At 36.9% G+C, this 18296-nt stretch overlaps 1 protein-coding gene across 5 annotated transcripts in view; it reads left to right on the top strand.

Moving 5' to 3' along the window:
• Nucleotides 1-18296, top strand: part of LOC115221048 (transient receptor potential cation channel subfamily M member 2-like) — a 706843-nt gene that overhangs the window by 680728 nt on the left and 7819 nt on the right. For all 5 annotated transcript variants that reach the window (XM_036510357.1, XM_036510358.1, XM_036510359.1 and 2 more), the window contains 3 exons: nucleotides 2070-2315; nucleotides 7718-7892; nucleotides 12135-12267. In XM_036510357.1, the coding sequence (XP_036366250.1) occupies nucleotides 2070-2315; nucleotides 7718-7892; nucleotides 12135-12267 (554 nt within the window). The remainder of the gene's footprint in view (nucleotides 1-2069; nucleotides 2316-7717; nucleotides 7893-12134; nucleotides 12268-18296) is intronic.

Genomic DNA, 18296 nt, shown 5'->3' on the forward strand with positions numbered 1-18296 from the left:
AGAGTACTCTTGATTTATTGGGCAATTAACTGCACTCGCAAAGACCTGTTGAGTCAAGTGAAGTCATCGTCATGGCCAATGACAGTACCATCTGAATGGCTCCTGTGCCAGTGACCCATAAAAAGCTACATTCGAGCATGATTGCTGCCAGTCATGCCTGACTGGGTCCTGTGCTGGGGGCACATAAAAAGCACCATTCAAATATAGTTGATGCCAGGACTTGGTGCAGACTTCTGTCTTGCCAGTCCTCAGTCAAACCGTCCAACCCATGCCAGCATGAAACGTGGACGTTTAACGTCGATGATAATGATGATGATATCTTTCTATCAATCTATCTATCTATCTATCTATCTATCTATCTATCTATCTATCTATCTATCTATCTATCTATCTATCTATCCATCTATATATATGTATATATATATGTATGTATGTATGTATGTATATATATAATAGGAGCAGGCATGGTTGTGTGGTGATAAGATTGCTTCTCAAGCACATGGTTCCAGGTTGTCTCACCGCGTGGAAACTTGGGTAAGAGTGTTCTACTAAAGCCTTGTGAGTGGATTGGGAAAATGGAAACTGAAAGAAGCCCGTATATATATATTCTTTTACTTGCTTCAGTCATTTGACTGCAGCCATGCTGAAGCATCACCCTTAGTCAGCCAAATCTACCCTAGGACTTATTCTTTGTAAGTCTTGTACTTATTCTTTTGGTCGCTTTTGCCAAACCACTAAGTTACAGGGATGTAAATACACCAGCATCGTTTGTCAGTTGATGTTGGGGGAGACAAACACAGACACACAAACATATTTACACACACACATATATATAGTTGAAATTTACAGAAAAACAAAAGATGAAGACAGGTGTATAAACAACAAGCTGGTGTTTTAGTTTGACACTCAGGAAGGTGAGAAAGTCTTTATATTTTGAGCATATGCTCTTCAACAGAAAGGATCATGAGGAAATAAACAGAGAGAGAATAAAAATAACTTTTGGAGTTAGCAGTCATATATATATAATATATATATATTATGAATTGCAAAATAGTGATTTTTCTCTAATTTATATATATATATATATATATATATTTTTTACCCCTCCGCAAAAATTTTTATTTAATTCATTTTGCAGGAAAGACTGCTTCGGCCGGATCGTGTTCTGCCCTTACCTTCGAAACACGCACTGAGTCGAAACAGGGGCAGCTGAAGAAGGGGAATGTTCCTTGCGTTGGTTGTCCTGTACTCTGTTTTTTCGTTGTTAAAAAAAGTCCGATTCCTTGTTTGGTTTTATGTTTTTGTTTCTTGTTGTGTTCTATGTTTATTTGTGGTGTCCTGTACTCATATATGCATGTATATATACATACAGATGGAGGTATGAACATATATGTATGTATGTATGCATGTGTTTTATTTATTAAATTGTTATTATATGATTGAACGCACACGTCGTTTTTCTTCTTCTTCTTCCAAGTAAGTTATTATTTCAATAATTATGACCTGCAATCTTAACTCTTTACTTGACCTTTCCTCCCTGCCTGTCTGTCTTCCTCTCTACCTGTTTCTCTCCTTATTTTTCGCCCTTTCTGGGTTTTTTCCTCTCTCTCTCTCTCTCACTCCTCCTCCTCTCTCTCTCTCAATCCTCCTCCTCTCTCTCTCACTCCTCCCCTCTCTCTTTCTCTTTCTCTCTCACTCCTCCTCCTCTCTCTGGCCGCAGACTGGAGGGCTACCAACTTTCTTTCTACCCACTGCTTTCAACAAGTCAACATCAGCTTTCTTCTGTCTTACACAAGCCGATCTTCAACATGCATTCTGACAAATGATGTGAATGTGTTTAAGGCACTGTAACTTAGCAGCTTGGCAAAGGTGACCAATAACATAAGTTCCAGGCTTTAAAATAATAAAGCCTGGGTCAATTCACTAAACTAAAACATTTCAATGTAGTGCCACAGCATGGTCACAGTCAAATGACTGAAAAATATATATATATATATATATACATATATATATCATGTTTTTGTATGTGTAAATATCCTATTTGACTGTGTTTTCTACTTATATTTCAGGTGTTAACAAAACGTTCTCTGTCAATTAGGTCAAAATTCAAGAAGTACATCCATAGTGCTTGGAACATTAACGATGTTATAACTATTGTATTGTTCATCCTTGGATACATTCTTCGATCGCTGGATGTGGCGGAGACTGCGAGAGTGATATTCTGTTTAAATTTGATCTCTTTTTACATCCGGTTTCTTCATATGTTCTCAATTGACAAAAATCTTGGACCAAAACTTGTAATGATTAAGGAAATGGTAAGTTATGAGACTGAATTTTTTTCAGCTCAGTAAATCAGTTGTACCCTCTTCATCTGCAACCTGCATCTATGACTCCCTCATTTCTCTTTCATGGTCCTCTCACTTACCTGATCCTGTCAAAGTATTAAGACCATGTTAACATGGAAAAAATGGTTATTACTTGATAATGCAGTCAAGAAAATAAACTATTATTTTCCAATTTTATTTGTGTACTCTTCTGTAACTTTACAGGTACTAGATAGTAATGAGAACAATGAACTGAGACACTAAAAGAAAAAATGATAATAACTGTATCGTGAGAAAGATAATTACAAAGACAAAACTAGTGAAGTGTTAGAGAAAGACACAATATTATTTTATGATTATTTTAATAAATAAGTTTGGTTACACATGAACTCTATTCAAATTAATGTCAACATGGACTGGTTCATGTTGGTGAGAGGAAAAGACAATTCCCATCTTCTGCTGGTTTTTAATGTATTCCATCAACCCTCCTCCAAAATAGATGTTTTTTTTACACTTAATCTAGAAATTGTTCGTATTGGCTGCATTATTAAAATAATACTTTCCTGATTCTTTCTGATATATTTTGATAATGTGACTGAGAAGATATAAATTATAAACACATAAAACACAAATACTAAAACTTCCATGGTTCCTGTTTTGCACAGTAACTTTTGTTTTAAAGATGTTGGCCTTTTTTCTGTTTTTTTTTCCTTTTCTTAGTCTAATGTTGCCCTTGACAACATCAAATTTCCTAGAGGTTGTATGTACTGCTGTTCTTTTTGGTAAATTCTATAACTTTAGGCTAAAATTTTGTACGGATTTAAACGATGGGGTGCCCAGAGCACTTCAAGTTCAGTGGACCTCTTATACACAAGGAAGCATCTAAGAAAATTACCATATTTAAACCTCAAAACCCATCTATTTCAAGTCATTGAATTTGATGAGTTAGTAGAGAAAGTCTAAATAAATGACTAAAAGTGTCACTTTATAGATACACTTTCCAAAATTCAAATTTTGTTTTTCACACATCCACTTGCGGCAGTAGTTTTCCTTCATTGCAAAAAGTACAATTAAGGAGGGAAAAGGTGGGTAAGATGTTTTTCTTTTAACATAAGATACAAATGTTTCAGAATGTAGAATAAGATAAAATTACAGAAAATTATGAAAAAGAAAGAAAAATCATTTTCATAGTTGTTGCTTTTCCAAAGGCATGATGAATGGGTGTGTATGTGTGAGAGAGAGAGTGTGGTGGGGAGAAGACACCAACATTTAGAAGACAGATTTTTTTAAATTCTTTTAAAGTGACTTTTCTTCATTATTTTGCCATGTGTGGGGAAAAAAGGGAGCGAAATTCAAACAGCTATTTCCTAAAGTCTGCTTTTTCAGTTGCCAGAAGAGGGTAGGTGGGGCACAATGAGTAATATTTACTGCACTTTTGACTTTGAAGAAAATATATTTTTTATAAATATTCACATAAAATAATTATTTGAGCTAAATAAAAACCTTCTTTAAATGCAGTACAGTTTATAACATATAGAACACTACCTCAGAAAATTATAACTTTTCTTTTTGAGTATACAGAAAACAAATTCAGGCGGGGCAAAATGAATAAGACAAGATAAGGTAAATTTGCCTGTAGAGTTGTCCAGAACTGCATTTGAAAAAAAAGTTATACACATAAGCATCCATCCTTAGACATCAAACAGATCAGAAATGCAACAAATTTGAAATATCTTGGACAAATGAAAGAGGATCATAGAAAAATAGCACATGATATGAAATTAATGAAACTCAATGAAATCTAAAAATTCAACAAAAAATATTCTGTGTAGCTTTTTCAAAAATTATAGATATTTTTTGAGCAACTTCAATTACAGTTGGGTCAAATTTGAGGAAAAATTTCTTGAAAATAAACACCTGTCACCTATGTTTGAAAGTTTCCACTTCAGCAACAATTATGTAAACTATACTGACCAATTTTTATTCCCAACAACGTAACCTCTACCGACCAAATTTTATTCCCAAAGATTATGCAATGGTACAAAATGGGAAAAAGTAACAAGAAATCAGAAATTATTCATTTTGACTCAGTTCCCAATTTTGTCCCACTTCCATATAGTACTTCTAAGTGTTTGACAAAATGACAAAAAATATAGGAAAAAATAAGTAAAAAAAAAGGGTTCAATTTAATGAAATACATTTGAATGTATATGCAATAATTCTAAAGTCAAAAAAGAATGCTTTTAGCTGTTGAAAGATCTAATTTATAATATATACAATTAAAGCTAAATTCAAAATTAAAATTTTGTTACATATTTATTTACTTGTTTCATAAAATAGAACCAGTTTTCAATGCCTCACAGAAATAAGTTTAGAAGTAGAAATGTGTGTGTGTGTGCATGCACACATGTGCACTTTTAACTGCAAATGGTCAACCAAAGTTCATTTGCTCAGTCATGTGTCAAAAGAAGGAATTTGGCCTAGAGACAATAATTTCTTTCTATCAATCTCTTTATTTTTATATACATTCATACTTACACACTCACACACAAACACACATATACTCACTGATACATATATACATACATACATACATACATACATACATACATACATACATACATACATACATACATACATACATAAATACATACATACATTTCTAGGAGTGTTCTGTTGTTTCCCTTTTCTTTGTTGTCTCAAAAGCAGCTTACAATTCCCCTGAGAATTACTTCAAGCCAAGTAAAATTGCAGTTGCTGCAGATGCTGGTGTCATGCATATGGCACCCTTGCTAGTGGCATGTAAAAGCATCCATTACCCTCTTGGAGTGGTTGGTGTTAGGAAGAGCATCCAGTTGCAGAAACCATGCCAAATCAGACTGGAGTTTGGTGCAGCCTTCTAGCTTGCTAGCTATGGTCAATTCATCCAACTCATACCAGCATAGACAATGGACACTGAATGATAATGATGATGATTTATCATAAAAGAGAACCCATCAATTTTTTAAGAAGTCAAACTACCCTTGTATATTCAAACTGAGCCTCTTCATGCCTGAGTGTTACATACCCTTCTTAGCAGGCAGATCCCAATATCTAACAGACGCCAAGGGCAGTTGCCCACTCTACCCCACTATAAATCCGGCCTTGACTGTGAGCAATCATTTTTTTCTTTTTACTTTTATGTTTTCATTATTTGTTCCTCAACATGTTTATTATTTTCACTTCAACGTGTATGCTGAACATTTTTCACTTGTATCATGTCTGTAATGCAATTTTCAAGCTACATACCACCAAAATACAAACACAATTTCCTGCTATACATACTGTGGCATTGAACTGTATATTTTAGTCATTACATGTCTCAGGGTCACTGCCTTTGATATCTTCATTTGCACAAGTTTATGCTGAATATATATATATATATATATATATCTTTACTAGTTTACTATTTTACTTGTTTCAGTCATCTGACTGCGTCCATGCTGGAGCACCGCCTTTAATCGAGCAACTCGACCCCAGGACTTATTCTTTTGTAAGCCCAGTACTTATTCTATAGGTCTCTTTTGCCGAACCACTAAGTAACGGGGACATAAACACACCAGCATCGGTTGTCAAGCAATGCTAGGGGGACAAACACAGACACACAAACACACATGCACACACACTCATATATATATATATATATATACATATATACGATGGGCTTCTTTCAGTTTCCGTCTACCAAATCCACTCAAAAGTCTTTGGTCGGCCCGAGGCTATAGTAGAAGACACTTGCCCAAGGTGCCACGCAGTGGGACTGAACCCGGAACCATGTGGTTGGTAAACAAGCTACTTACCACACAGCCACTCCTGCACCTATCTTTACCCATACTATTCCCTCTTCTCTCCCAAATTATCGCCCTGATTTTCTATATTTAATTTCTTGCATGATACCAGAGTAAATAATGTGAGTCTGTGTGTGTGTGTGTTTGGATGTATATACTGCCATCATCTTCCTCATCATTATCTTCATCATCATCATCATTACCTTTAATGTTTCAATGTCCACTCTGCCATGCTTGCATGTCTTACACAGAATTCATGGAAGCATATTTCCTACAGGATGATTCTTTTCCTGTCACCAACCCTTATCTGTTTTCATTACATATTTTCAGATAAGACACACACACATACACACAAGCTTCTTTCAGTTTCCATTCACACATAGTTTTAGTTTTATTTTCCAAGAGTAGGAAATGCTAACTCAGCTTGAATCGTCACAATTAGTAACCAGGGGTAAATTATGTTGAAAGCTGGAAATTGATATTGAAGAATTATCTATACATTACCAAGAATGAAATAATTTGAAAATGAGATTCAGATGTGTCTCTGGAAGTAATGGAAGTAAAAATGTGATGTGTCAAATGACTGCTGTTTATGAGTTCAGATTATCGGTAACTATCAATGTAGTAATAAACCAGCCATATCCAGCCCAAATATTCTACTTCTTTTATATTCAAACAAGCCAGATCTGGCTTTTCACACCTACTCAACAATGTGATTCTAGAAATAAACAATTATATCATCAAAATTTTGAAGCTAGGAGATAATGCATGATTATTTCAAAACAATGTCACTAAATAAGCATTAAATTTGCCAAATTAATCTGACTGCTAAAGGATTAAGAGTAAGATATCTGGTGAGCAGTAAATAAAAGTTTACTAATCAGGTGGATGGGAAGCAGGGTTTGTTAACCTCTGGGACAATAGTTCAAAGACTTCATAGAAACTGGAAAATGCAGTCAATTGTGCCATTTTATAACTAAATGCTTGTCTCTTTTATAAATCTGTTTATAAAATACTAAACTATTAGAAAGCCATATTTCCATATTTTATCTAAAGAGATATTTCTTGAGATTTTATCGGTTATATATTATCAGACATGTATTTTCGCTACCTCAATCCTACACAGAGATTTTATTGTGACACTTTTAAAGCCAAATCATTCAGCACCATTTTAATTTATAAGCTGAGATGTGAAGTGAAAAACAAGGATGAGAGATTTTTAACATTTTTCTTAGCAGTTGCTATAGCAGCATTTGATATAGTATTTACTAAAGCAATTACAATATAAGAAAACTTCCAAAACAGATTTTTGCATACTTGTTCCAGAAGGGAAACAATAAAAGTTTAGGAACATTCAGTTCAGCCACTAATTATCATAATTGTGGAGGTTCTCTCCATTACATCCACCACAGTAAAGAAAAAATCAAATATTAATTAAATCTCACTTTGAATAGAATATCTTTTAACTTCATAGCTTGTTATTTTGTAATGTTAAATGCATCAATTAATATTAACTTAACAAATAGTTAATTGTCTCTGCTTTACAACAAAATTATTTATCTTCAGATGCGAGACCTTGGATATTTTGCCATGATTATGTTTATTTTCATGACTGCCTTTGGCATTGCTACCCAATCAATTCTCAATCCAAGTACACCGGCTTCATTTGACTTGTTTAAAGAAGTATTTAGAAAAGCATATTTTCTTATATATGCAGAATTTTTTCTTGAAGAATATGACGGTAAACAAATTTGATATATTTTTCAATTTCTGTTTGGGGAATTGGCAGAAACAATGGCTTACAAACATATTCTTGAGTTTCATTAGGAAAAGTAATTTTCTAATTTCGTGGAATGTATTAGCAGAAATTGTAAATATAGTTTTAAAGAATATATTTTTACCCTCTAAATTCTCAGATGAAATCATGTCTGATTCAACTTTGCTTTTATCCATCTATTATCAATACATTAAGTTCTTGTATTATTTAGGATTTGATTCAATCTAGACAAAATCCGCCCATGTGCTTTGAGAAAATAAATTTTTATATTTTCTATTTTTGACAATATTTTGGATAACATGACCAATAACATCCAATTGTAATGCCTTTTACATGCTCCATTCAAGAAGAAATGTTTTGTTCTGTTACCTAATTGCAGTTGATACAAGAAAATGAAAAGGAATATGTCATTTGAAACTTTTGACTCCATATTTAATAAGTTATCATAATAATCATTATCATCATCATCATCGATGATGATGATAACAATAATCATAGAAATATTCAATAATAATGAGAATAATAATAATAATAATAATAATAATAATAATAATAATAATAATAATAATAATAATCCTTTCTTTTATTGGCACAAGGCTTGAAATTTGAGAGGAGGGGGTTAGTCAATTACATTGACCCCAATGTCTCACTGATACCCAATTTATCAATCCTGAAAGGATGAAAGGCAAAGTCAACCTCAACGGCATTTAAAGTCAGAACATAGCGATGGACAAAATACCATGATGCATTTTGTTCAGCGTGCTAATGATTCTGCCAGCATACCACTTTAATAACAATAACAATAATATCACTTCTGATCTTGACTGATTGGAAGTGTTATCATGTACATTGTTTTGTCTTGATATAAAAGATGGCCTACAGCAAATAATCTGCTCAATACAACAGACGTGCTTGTCAGTTGTTTGGCCATAACCAGTTGAGTATGTCCCTTAGTGGCTGGCAATATTGTGCATCTTTGATCATCAGCAGAAGTAGTGGGGGAGCATCATAGCCATGTGCTGAGAGGGATTCTTTGGGGTTTGGATAATTCCCCTCTGGAAACAAAGGTGTTTCATTCAACATCCTTGAACAACCCTTATTCAAGGACCTTCTAAGCAGGATGGGCTACTTGACTGGAAGAATATTCTACCTAGGCCCCACCTGCAAGGTCATGCTCTGCTTAATTTAATATAAGATAACCATGTTGCGTGCATATGATTGTGATGCATGTGCCTGGTGTACCCTTATCAGACGGGGAGTCATGATGGATATACTGGGCTTCATATATTTTACCCCAGTATCACTTTGATGGCATGCACTGCTCTCTCACTCAATAATAATAATAATAATCCTTTCTATTATAGGCAAAAGGCCTGGATTTTTTAGTGGGTGGGACAGTTGATCACATCGACTCCAGTACTCAACTAGTACCTAATTAATCAACCCTGGAAGGATGAAAGGCAAAGTTGACCTCAGAAGAATTTTAATCCAGAGCATGAACAAAATACTGCAAATCATTTTGTCCAACATGTTGATGATTCTGCCTGCTTACCATAGTAATAGTAATGATAATAACAATAATCCTTTCTATTATAAGAACAAGGCCTGGACTTTGGGGGGAAGAGAACTAGTTGATTACATTGACCCCAGTGTTTCACTGGTACTTAATATATCGATCCCAAAGGGATAAAAGGCAAAGTTGACCTCAGTGGAATCTGAACCCAGATCACGAACAAAATTCCACAAAGCACTTTGCTCAGCATGGTAATGATTCTGCCAGCTTGCCATAATAATTACAGATCAATAACATGCCTATCAACATCCCACAAAACCCTAACATCAGTCATCTATAACCAGCTTATAAAGTACCTGGAAAATGACAATGTTTTAGCAGAAGTGCAAAAAAGGGTGCCAGAGAGGGATGTATGTTTGTAAAGAGCAACTTCTAGTAAACCAAGCCATAATAGAGAACTGTAAGAAGAAAAAGACAAACATGAACATGACTTGAATTGATTACCAGAAAGCATTCCACAGTGTTCCACACTCATAGATACTGGAATCCATCCACACAAATATGGTACTACACTACCACTACTAAAATATATTAAACATGCAATGGCAAACTTGAAAACCAGTATAACATTAAAAAATGACTCACAAGTTATTAAAACCTACCCTGTACCCATAAGAAGAGAGATTTCCCAGGGAGACTTACAGTCACTCCTGCTTTTCTGTCTTTCTCTGACCCCACTAACAAACTTGTAAAACAAAACCACCATGGGTTATAGGTGCTATGGACAAAAAATAAGCCATCTCCTGTACACGGATGACCTAAAACATTTTGCTAAAAGCACCATGGAACAGAGAAACCTTGTCAAAATTGTTCAGAGTTTCAGCAATGACATCGGAATGAGATTGGGCTGGACAAATGTGCCAAAATCACACTGAGAAAAAGCAAATTATTCAGTACTGAAAACACTGCACTTAACATAGAAACAGAAACTAGAGAATCAGATTACGAGCACCCATACAAATATCTAAGAATAGACAAAAGAGCAAAATTACAACACAGAAATGAAAGAGAAAATTTGGAGAGAATATTACAGAAGAGTTAGACTAATATTAAACATTGAACTTAATAAGATAATGGGGATAAGCATGCTAGCCATACCAGTTGTAAATTACAGTTTTGATATAATAAGCTGGAAGGCTAGTGAATTGAGAAACCTAAATAGAAAAACCAGAAAACTACTAACAACATACCAGTCACAACCCCAAAGCAGATGCAGAAAGGATATATCTACCCCATTCAGAAGGAGACCATGGTCTTATACAGATAGGGAATTACTATAAAATAACAACAGTTAGATTGCAGATAATGGAAGACTACTGCAAGAAAAAATGGAGAGAAAAATCACTTCATGACAGAAATGGAGGGACAAAAAACAACATGAAAATAAGTACGAAGAAAAAACAATCTGACAAAAGCTCTGGACTTGAAAACTGAAGCAGAAGGACTGATTCTTGCTGCACAAGATCAATACCTGACTACAATTATCAAAACAAAATAATGAAAAAAGCTTCAACACCAAATGCAGAATGTGCAACCAGCACAATGAGAAAGTTGACATCATTTTGTGATGCTCAGTTCTTGCCAAGTATGAATATATATATAGACACAACAGAGTAACCAGTTATATCCACTGGACAATATGCCAACATTACAACATCAAAACTGACTACAGGTGGTATTAACATGTGCCAAGCAAGGCCACAATCATCTGGGATATGCTGGTTCAAACTAACAAAAAAAATAAAACTGAATCTCCCAGACATAATAGTCAAGGATTGGGAAAAAAACATCTGCTTACTGATAGACATTGTGGTCCCTTCTGATCAAAATATTGTCAAAAATGAAGTGGAAAAGTTGTCAAAGTACAAAGACCACGAAATTGATGTATTCAAAATGTGGTGTATACCAATGATAGAATATTGGGCATGATAAAAGAAGATATGAACAAAAACTTAGAAGCTATACTTAGATCCTCAACATTACACACTGTCGAAAAAATAGCCTTGCTGGGAACAGTCCACATCCGATGCAAGACACTATCAATCTAGTAATACAATCTAAACAAAACAACCCACAAATGCTAGATACACTCTATACAGCATTTATCCAGTGAAATAAACCCCCACCAGCAAGTTAAGGTACCAAATCATTCCACACTCAACACACAATACAAGCAGTAACATGACAAAAGACAGCACCACGCTTTAAAGAAAAGAAAAACTAACAAAATAAAGTACCGGAAAGAGCTTGCACACCCCCAACAGCAGAAAAGAACACACACTACTATACAGTCCTGCAACAAGGAGGAGTAGCAGGTGATGCAATAGAAATTTACCTCAATCTATGAAATATGGAACAATTAAATAATAATAATAAAATTTGGGGGGAAGGGATTGTTGATTACATCAACTCCAGTGTTTCACTGCTACCTAAGTTATAATAATTTTCTACAATAGAGAATTCATGCAAGAGTACCAGGCTCTAATTTTATTACTGTTTGATAATAACTCACAAAGATCATGTTGCCAACACCTTACTTAGAGGAAGAGTTCTTAAGTAAAAGTTTAAGATGCTATTACAGTATTATTATAATTGTTAAGATATCTAATGTCTTTTCATTTGCTTTGTTTCAGGAAATCCCAATTGTAAGGAAAACAACAGCACATGTCCCACTGAAATCACTACTTATAGCGCAATAATTTTGATGTGTATATATGTTTTACTAACAAATATTTTACTTCTCAATCTATTAATTGCCATGTTTAGGTAAGAACTTTTATTTTACATGTGTATGAGTGTGTGTGCTAATTAAGACTTAGTATGAGGTAACATACGTTAATGGATTTCATTGTTAAATAATTGAAATGTAATCAAAATGGAAACATAAGATAAAACTTTTAACTCATATTCTTCACACACCCACCATCCACAGCTGAACTCTCTTCCATTCTCCCTCACGTACCTATCCACACACACTGCATGCCTTCACATATTTACCATACCCACCTCCCAACTTCTCCAATTCCTCTTAACAGCTCTTGCTATTTTTTGTTATCTCAAAACATCTCCCCTCACACTCTTAAGGAACATCCCCATCTTTCCCCTCTATGCTACTTATACTACCCTCACTGTTCCCTGTGGTCAGGCCCTCTCTCTATCACTTTGACTGTCTCTCTATCTCTTTCTCTCTCCCTAACTCTTTCCTTGTCCTACCAAGGTTGCCAAGTATCTCCTTGATAGTAAGTGGGCTACTTTTGATCTAAGATGTCCCATCATACTCTATTCCTTTGGTTCCATTCACACTCTCTCAGCTGAGAAGTCCTTGTCTAGCAAACTTGCAGGTGCTGGTACCACATAAAATGAACCTGTGGCAATGCCACACATAAAGCACTTGTGCCAGTTCCATGTATAAACCACCCATGCTGTTGCCACATATAATGCACCCTTGCTGGTACCTCATAAGTAGCACCAAGTATGCTCTGTAGATTGGTTGTCATTAGGAAGGGCATCCAGCCATAGAAACCATTCCAGAATAGACAACTGAAATCTGGTGTAGCTCTCTGGTTTGCCAACTCCTATCAAATTGTCCATCAATGTCAGCATGGGAAATGAACATGAAAAGATGATGACGATGACGACATTTCTTATTGTTGTAAGAAAATCCAGAACATTACCATAAGAAAATGTTTTTAAAATAGTCACCAGTTAATGTTCTGTATAAGTTTCTCTCTCTCTCCCCCCTCTCTCTCTCTCTCTCTCTTTCTCTCCACCTCAAACTACATTCATAGGTACTGGATACTGATACAATGAATTCTCAGAACCAAACTGTAGCTTTTAAATGCTTTTACTCCTGGTGTCACAAAATGTATACAAGTTGAATAAATCACAAAAGGTATTTACAAGCGAAAGGCCATGTTCAACTTCTGTGTATCATATGTCATGGCTACTCAAAGACTATTAGTTGTTGTGTACCTCATGCAAGACCTAAGGAGTTTATGTCCTTGCACACTACTGATTCCGGTGACAAAGAGGAAGAACCAAGTCCCTGGAACTTCAAAGTTACATGCTATGCCACTTAGTGGCAAGCTATTTAGACAACTTCTGTCAGGGGAGATAACTGTGCCTGCGCCCCTTCCTTAGACCGCGAATGGTTGAACAAAAGGAAGGTGGGCGAAATGTATGTGTGCAATGGAAAGGCACAGAAAAATGAAATATAGTAAAACAGGTGTTTGAACAATGCATGTGTACAAACACAGATGAAATATGCAGAAAGAAATGTCTGTTCTTGTAGAGAACAAAATGTATGATACACAGAATCCGAACTATGACAGAACAAATGAAAAATACAGTGCAGATGTGTACAAAAAACGAAACATTCAGCAAAGAAAGCAAAGAAAGCTTCATGGTGCTTGTGGGGTCTTTTGATGTTACAATTTGTGTTAATGTGTGTGTTTGGGGTGGTAGTGTTGGTGAAAATAGTGCTGGTGTAGGTTGCTGGTGGTTGTGTCTGTGTTTTGCTGCTGTTGAATTGTTCTGCCTGTGTGTGCCTACCCTCTTTCGTTTTGCGTTTTCTTTTTCTTTGGAGGACCATGTGCCAGTCTTCCTTCCCATCCTCAAAAGGGGTTCAGAAAACAAAACAACTCAACAAAATTCAAGAAACACAACAATTAATAACCACTTATGGAGAGCTCCAAAAACACACCCAACCAAGGCACAACAACAACAACAATAATAGTCAGTTCTTTTATTAGCCACAAGGCCTCAAATACAGTAACATTAAATGACATGATAACACATAAAAAGACAAAAGCAGGAAAATACAATAGGTTTTACAGCATGTAAACAATAAATAACAAGTAAATTAAACAAATAGGCGCAGGAGTGGCTGTGTGGTAAGTGGATGGGATGGAAGCACACCGTCGGTCATGACGATGAGGGTTCCGGTTGATCCGAATCAATGGAACAGCCTGCCCGTGAAATTAACGTGTAAGTGGCTGAGCACTCCACAGACACGTGTACCCTTAACGTAGTTCTCAGGGATATTCAGCGTGACACAGAGAGTGACAAGGCTGGCCCTTTGAAATACAGATACAACAGAAACAGGAAGTAAGAGTGAGAGAAAGTTGTGGTGAAAGAGTACAGCAGGGATCACCACCATCCCCTGCCGGAGCCTCGTGGAGCTTTAGGTGTTTTCACTCAATAAACACTCACAACACCCGGTCTGGGAATTGAAAGCGCGATCCTATGACCGCGAGTCCGCTGCCCTAACCACTGGGCCATTGCGCCTCCACATATATATATATATATGTATGCATGTGTGGTAAGTAGCTTGCTAAACAAAAACATGGTTCTGGGTTCAGTCTCACTGCGTGGCATCTTGGGCAAGTGTCTTCTTCCATAGCCCCGGGTAGACCAAGGCCTTGTGAGTGGATTTGGTAGACGGAAACTGAAAGAAGCCTGTCATATATATGTATATATATATATATATATATATGTATGCATGTGTGTTTGTGTGTCTGTGTTTGTCCCCCTAGCATTGCTTGACAACCGATGCTGGTGTGTTTATGTCCCCGTCACTTAGCGGTTCAGCAAAAAGAGACCAATAGAATAAGTACTGGGCTTACAAAGAATAAGTCCTGGGGTCGATTTGCTCAACTAAAGGCGGTGCTCCAGCATGGCCGCAGTCAAATGACTGAAACAAGTAAAAGAAGAAAGAAGAAGAAGAAATTAAAACTCCCAATAGGGCAGGCGCTTTAAAGTCATCGTGGAAAACCCCACAAAACCCACAGCTGACTGATCAACAGCGAAAGAGCCCTTCTCGTTTAATTCCCTTTTTTTACAGGTCCACGCTCATAATTGGTCCTTTCACACTGGCCATTCTTTCAACATTCACCCACCTTTCAGCAAACTTGCTAGAAGACAACACTTCCCTCTTCACCCTCAACTTTTTTTTCAAGTGAAACTTGAAAAAGTTGATGAGGGCTTGGCCTAAGAGGAAAGTGGCTATCTTAAGCCCTTTCAAACGTGTCCACCATACTACCTCTTTTGCTACAATGGGTCCTCCTCAGCACCTGGAGAGGCAAGTTCATGCTGTCCAACAGCATCGTGGGGTGATGGATAGGCAGTCCTGTTAAATTGCTCAGAGTCTAGTTTGGTCCAGACCTCCAGGTGAAGAAAAACTGGGACAAGGTGACAAGCAGGGTAGCCAGTCTCACCCAGAAATGGGCCTAGATGAAGCTGTCCCTGAAAGGTCACGTGATGATGGCAAATGCATACTTTGCATCCATCACCCATTACCACTTGACCATCGTCCCTTGTCCTGTTTGCTGGTTGGCAAAGCTGGCACGCTTACTCTTCCACTTTCTGTGGAAGGAGCACCTTCCACTGGTCAGGTGTTCCACTGGTCAGGCGTTCCATCTGCTGTCAACAACCACTGAATGGAGGGCTGGGCATACCGTGGTTGCTGATGTACTCAGGTTATGACATCTCCAGCATTTCCTTGATAGTGAACAGATATGGTTGCCATTTGTAAGACTCACTTTTCCCTAGCTCATCTCTTTGATAGAGCTGCAAACCTAAATTAGGCGTAGACCAAGGAGGGGTGGTCGGCATGTTGAGTGCCATCAAGCACTCACAGCTCTCAACCAAGTGGGCAATGTGGTTGGTGGTAGTTCCACTCTAGCGTTCTTTAGAGGGTTAGTGGAGTGAAAGTGTGACAACATTCTCAGAGAAACTCTAGGTGTCGATAAGGATCAACTAGCCAGTCTGTTTTGAAGAACTTTTGGGCCTGAGCCTATGAATAACTTCCAGAAATCTCTTGCCTGGCAGTATTACCGAGGGGCACTGCCTGTCCAGGATAAATTTTACAGACATGGAAGTGCCACCAGCCGGGCCTGCCCAAGGTGCACCCAGAGTGATAAAACTGTTCTGCATGCCATTGTCCAGTGTTCAAGTATTGCTGACCTGTGGGTTTATGTCGAACACCTGTTCTCACATGCAGGACAGTTCCAGCTATCAGCTGAATCCATAGTGAAGATTGCCCCACCACCCTCCTTTGGCTGTGAGGGGCAACAAGTTTTTATTTATCTGGTGGCTGTAGCAAAGGAGGTATTATGGTGGACTCGTCTGAAAGGGCTAAATTCAGACACTTTCCTCTTTGGCCAAGCCCTCACAAACTTCTTCAAGTTTCACTTGAAGAGGAAAGAGAGAGTGGAGAGTGAAGTGTTGTCTTCTAGCAATTTTATTGAAAGGTGGGTGAATGGAAGAATTGCCAGTGTGAAAGTACCAATTCTGAGCATACACCTACAAAAAAGGAAATTATAGGAGAAGGGCTCTACCCTGTTGATCAGGCACCTGTGAGTTTTGTGGGGTTTTCCACGATGATCTTAAAGCGGCTCCCCCAACTTCAATTTTTCATTGCTTTTTTATAATGTTTATTTGATTCGAAAATCCATTGTATCATCTTGTGTGGTCGTTTATGTTTGTATCATGTAATTTTATGTATCTTTACATTAGCCTTTGTGGCCAATAAAAGAATAAATTATTATTACTGTTATTTAAATAGAAAGTCAGGGTAATTGCATGGACAGTAGACAAACTAAACAGCTTAGATTGAAAGACAAGGAAGTTGCTAACTAGATATGGGCCACTCCACCCAAAAAGTGACACAGATTGACTATATGTACCAAGAAAAAGAGAGGGAAGAGTACTTATTGGATGCGAACACAGTATTAGAGCAGGAGAAAACAACGTAGCATGGTATGTAAAATATGCCACAGAACCGCTATTACTAGAAGTAAGAAGGTCAGGCTTGTGTAGGATGAAAGACTGCAAAGATAAAGCACAGTAGAAGCAATTGAAAATGAATGAAACTGAAAATAGGTGGATAAAGATAAGAATGCATGGTCAATTTCATAGGGATAGTGAAAATAAGACAGACAGAGAAAAAAGATGGCTGTGGAGGACTAAAAGTGATTTAAAACTAGAGACAGAGGCTCTAATCTGTGCTGCCCAAGAGCAAACACTAAGAACAAACTACATAAAATACAGAATAGACAACACAGCAGAAAGTGATAAGTGCAGAATCTGTGGACAAAACGGTGAAAGTGTATGGTATATTACCAGCCAATGTACGCCACTTGCCCAGAAGGAATATAAGAGATGCCACAATAATATAGCCAGGCTTGTCCATTGGACACTTTGCAACAAGTATGGACTTGACAAAGCAAAAAATTGATATGACCACAAACCTGAAGGCATCGTCAAAAACAGAAATGCAAAGATCCTGTGGGATTTTATGATTCAGTATGACCATGAGATTGAGAATAGGAAGCCAGACATAGTATTAATTGAGAAAGAAAACAAACTATGCTGGATCATAGACATAGCATATCCAGCTGACAACAAGGTATGCGATAAGGAAGAAAGAAATGTTGAGAGATATGACAAGTTAGCTTGGGAAGTTAAGCAGTTGTGGTCGATGAAAAAGGCAGCAGAAGTACCAATAATTGTTGGAGCCCTGGGAACAGTGTGCAAAAATCTCAAGAAGTACGTGGAACAAATAGGGGCTGCAATAAGGGTGGAGCACTTGCAGAAAACAGCACTGCTTGGAACTGCTCGAATACTCCAGAAGGTGCTTGAAAAATAAGGGGTGTTACCTTAGTTCACTGGTAGTGTACAACTGACACTGTAGTACATATCCAGCATTAGAAGCTGTGCAAAGGCAATAATAATAATAGGGATATTTCTCTTACTGTCTCTGTCCCTCTTTCTCACACTGCCCATCCTTGATAAAT

This window comes from Octopus sinensis, linkage group LG17 (assembly GCF_006345805.1).
Source record: "Octopus sinensis linkage group LG17, ASM634580v1, whole genome shotgun sequence".
NCBI lineage: Eukaryota > Metazoa > Mollusca > Cephalopoda > Octopoda > Octopodidae > Octopus > Octopus sinensis.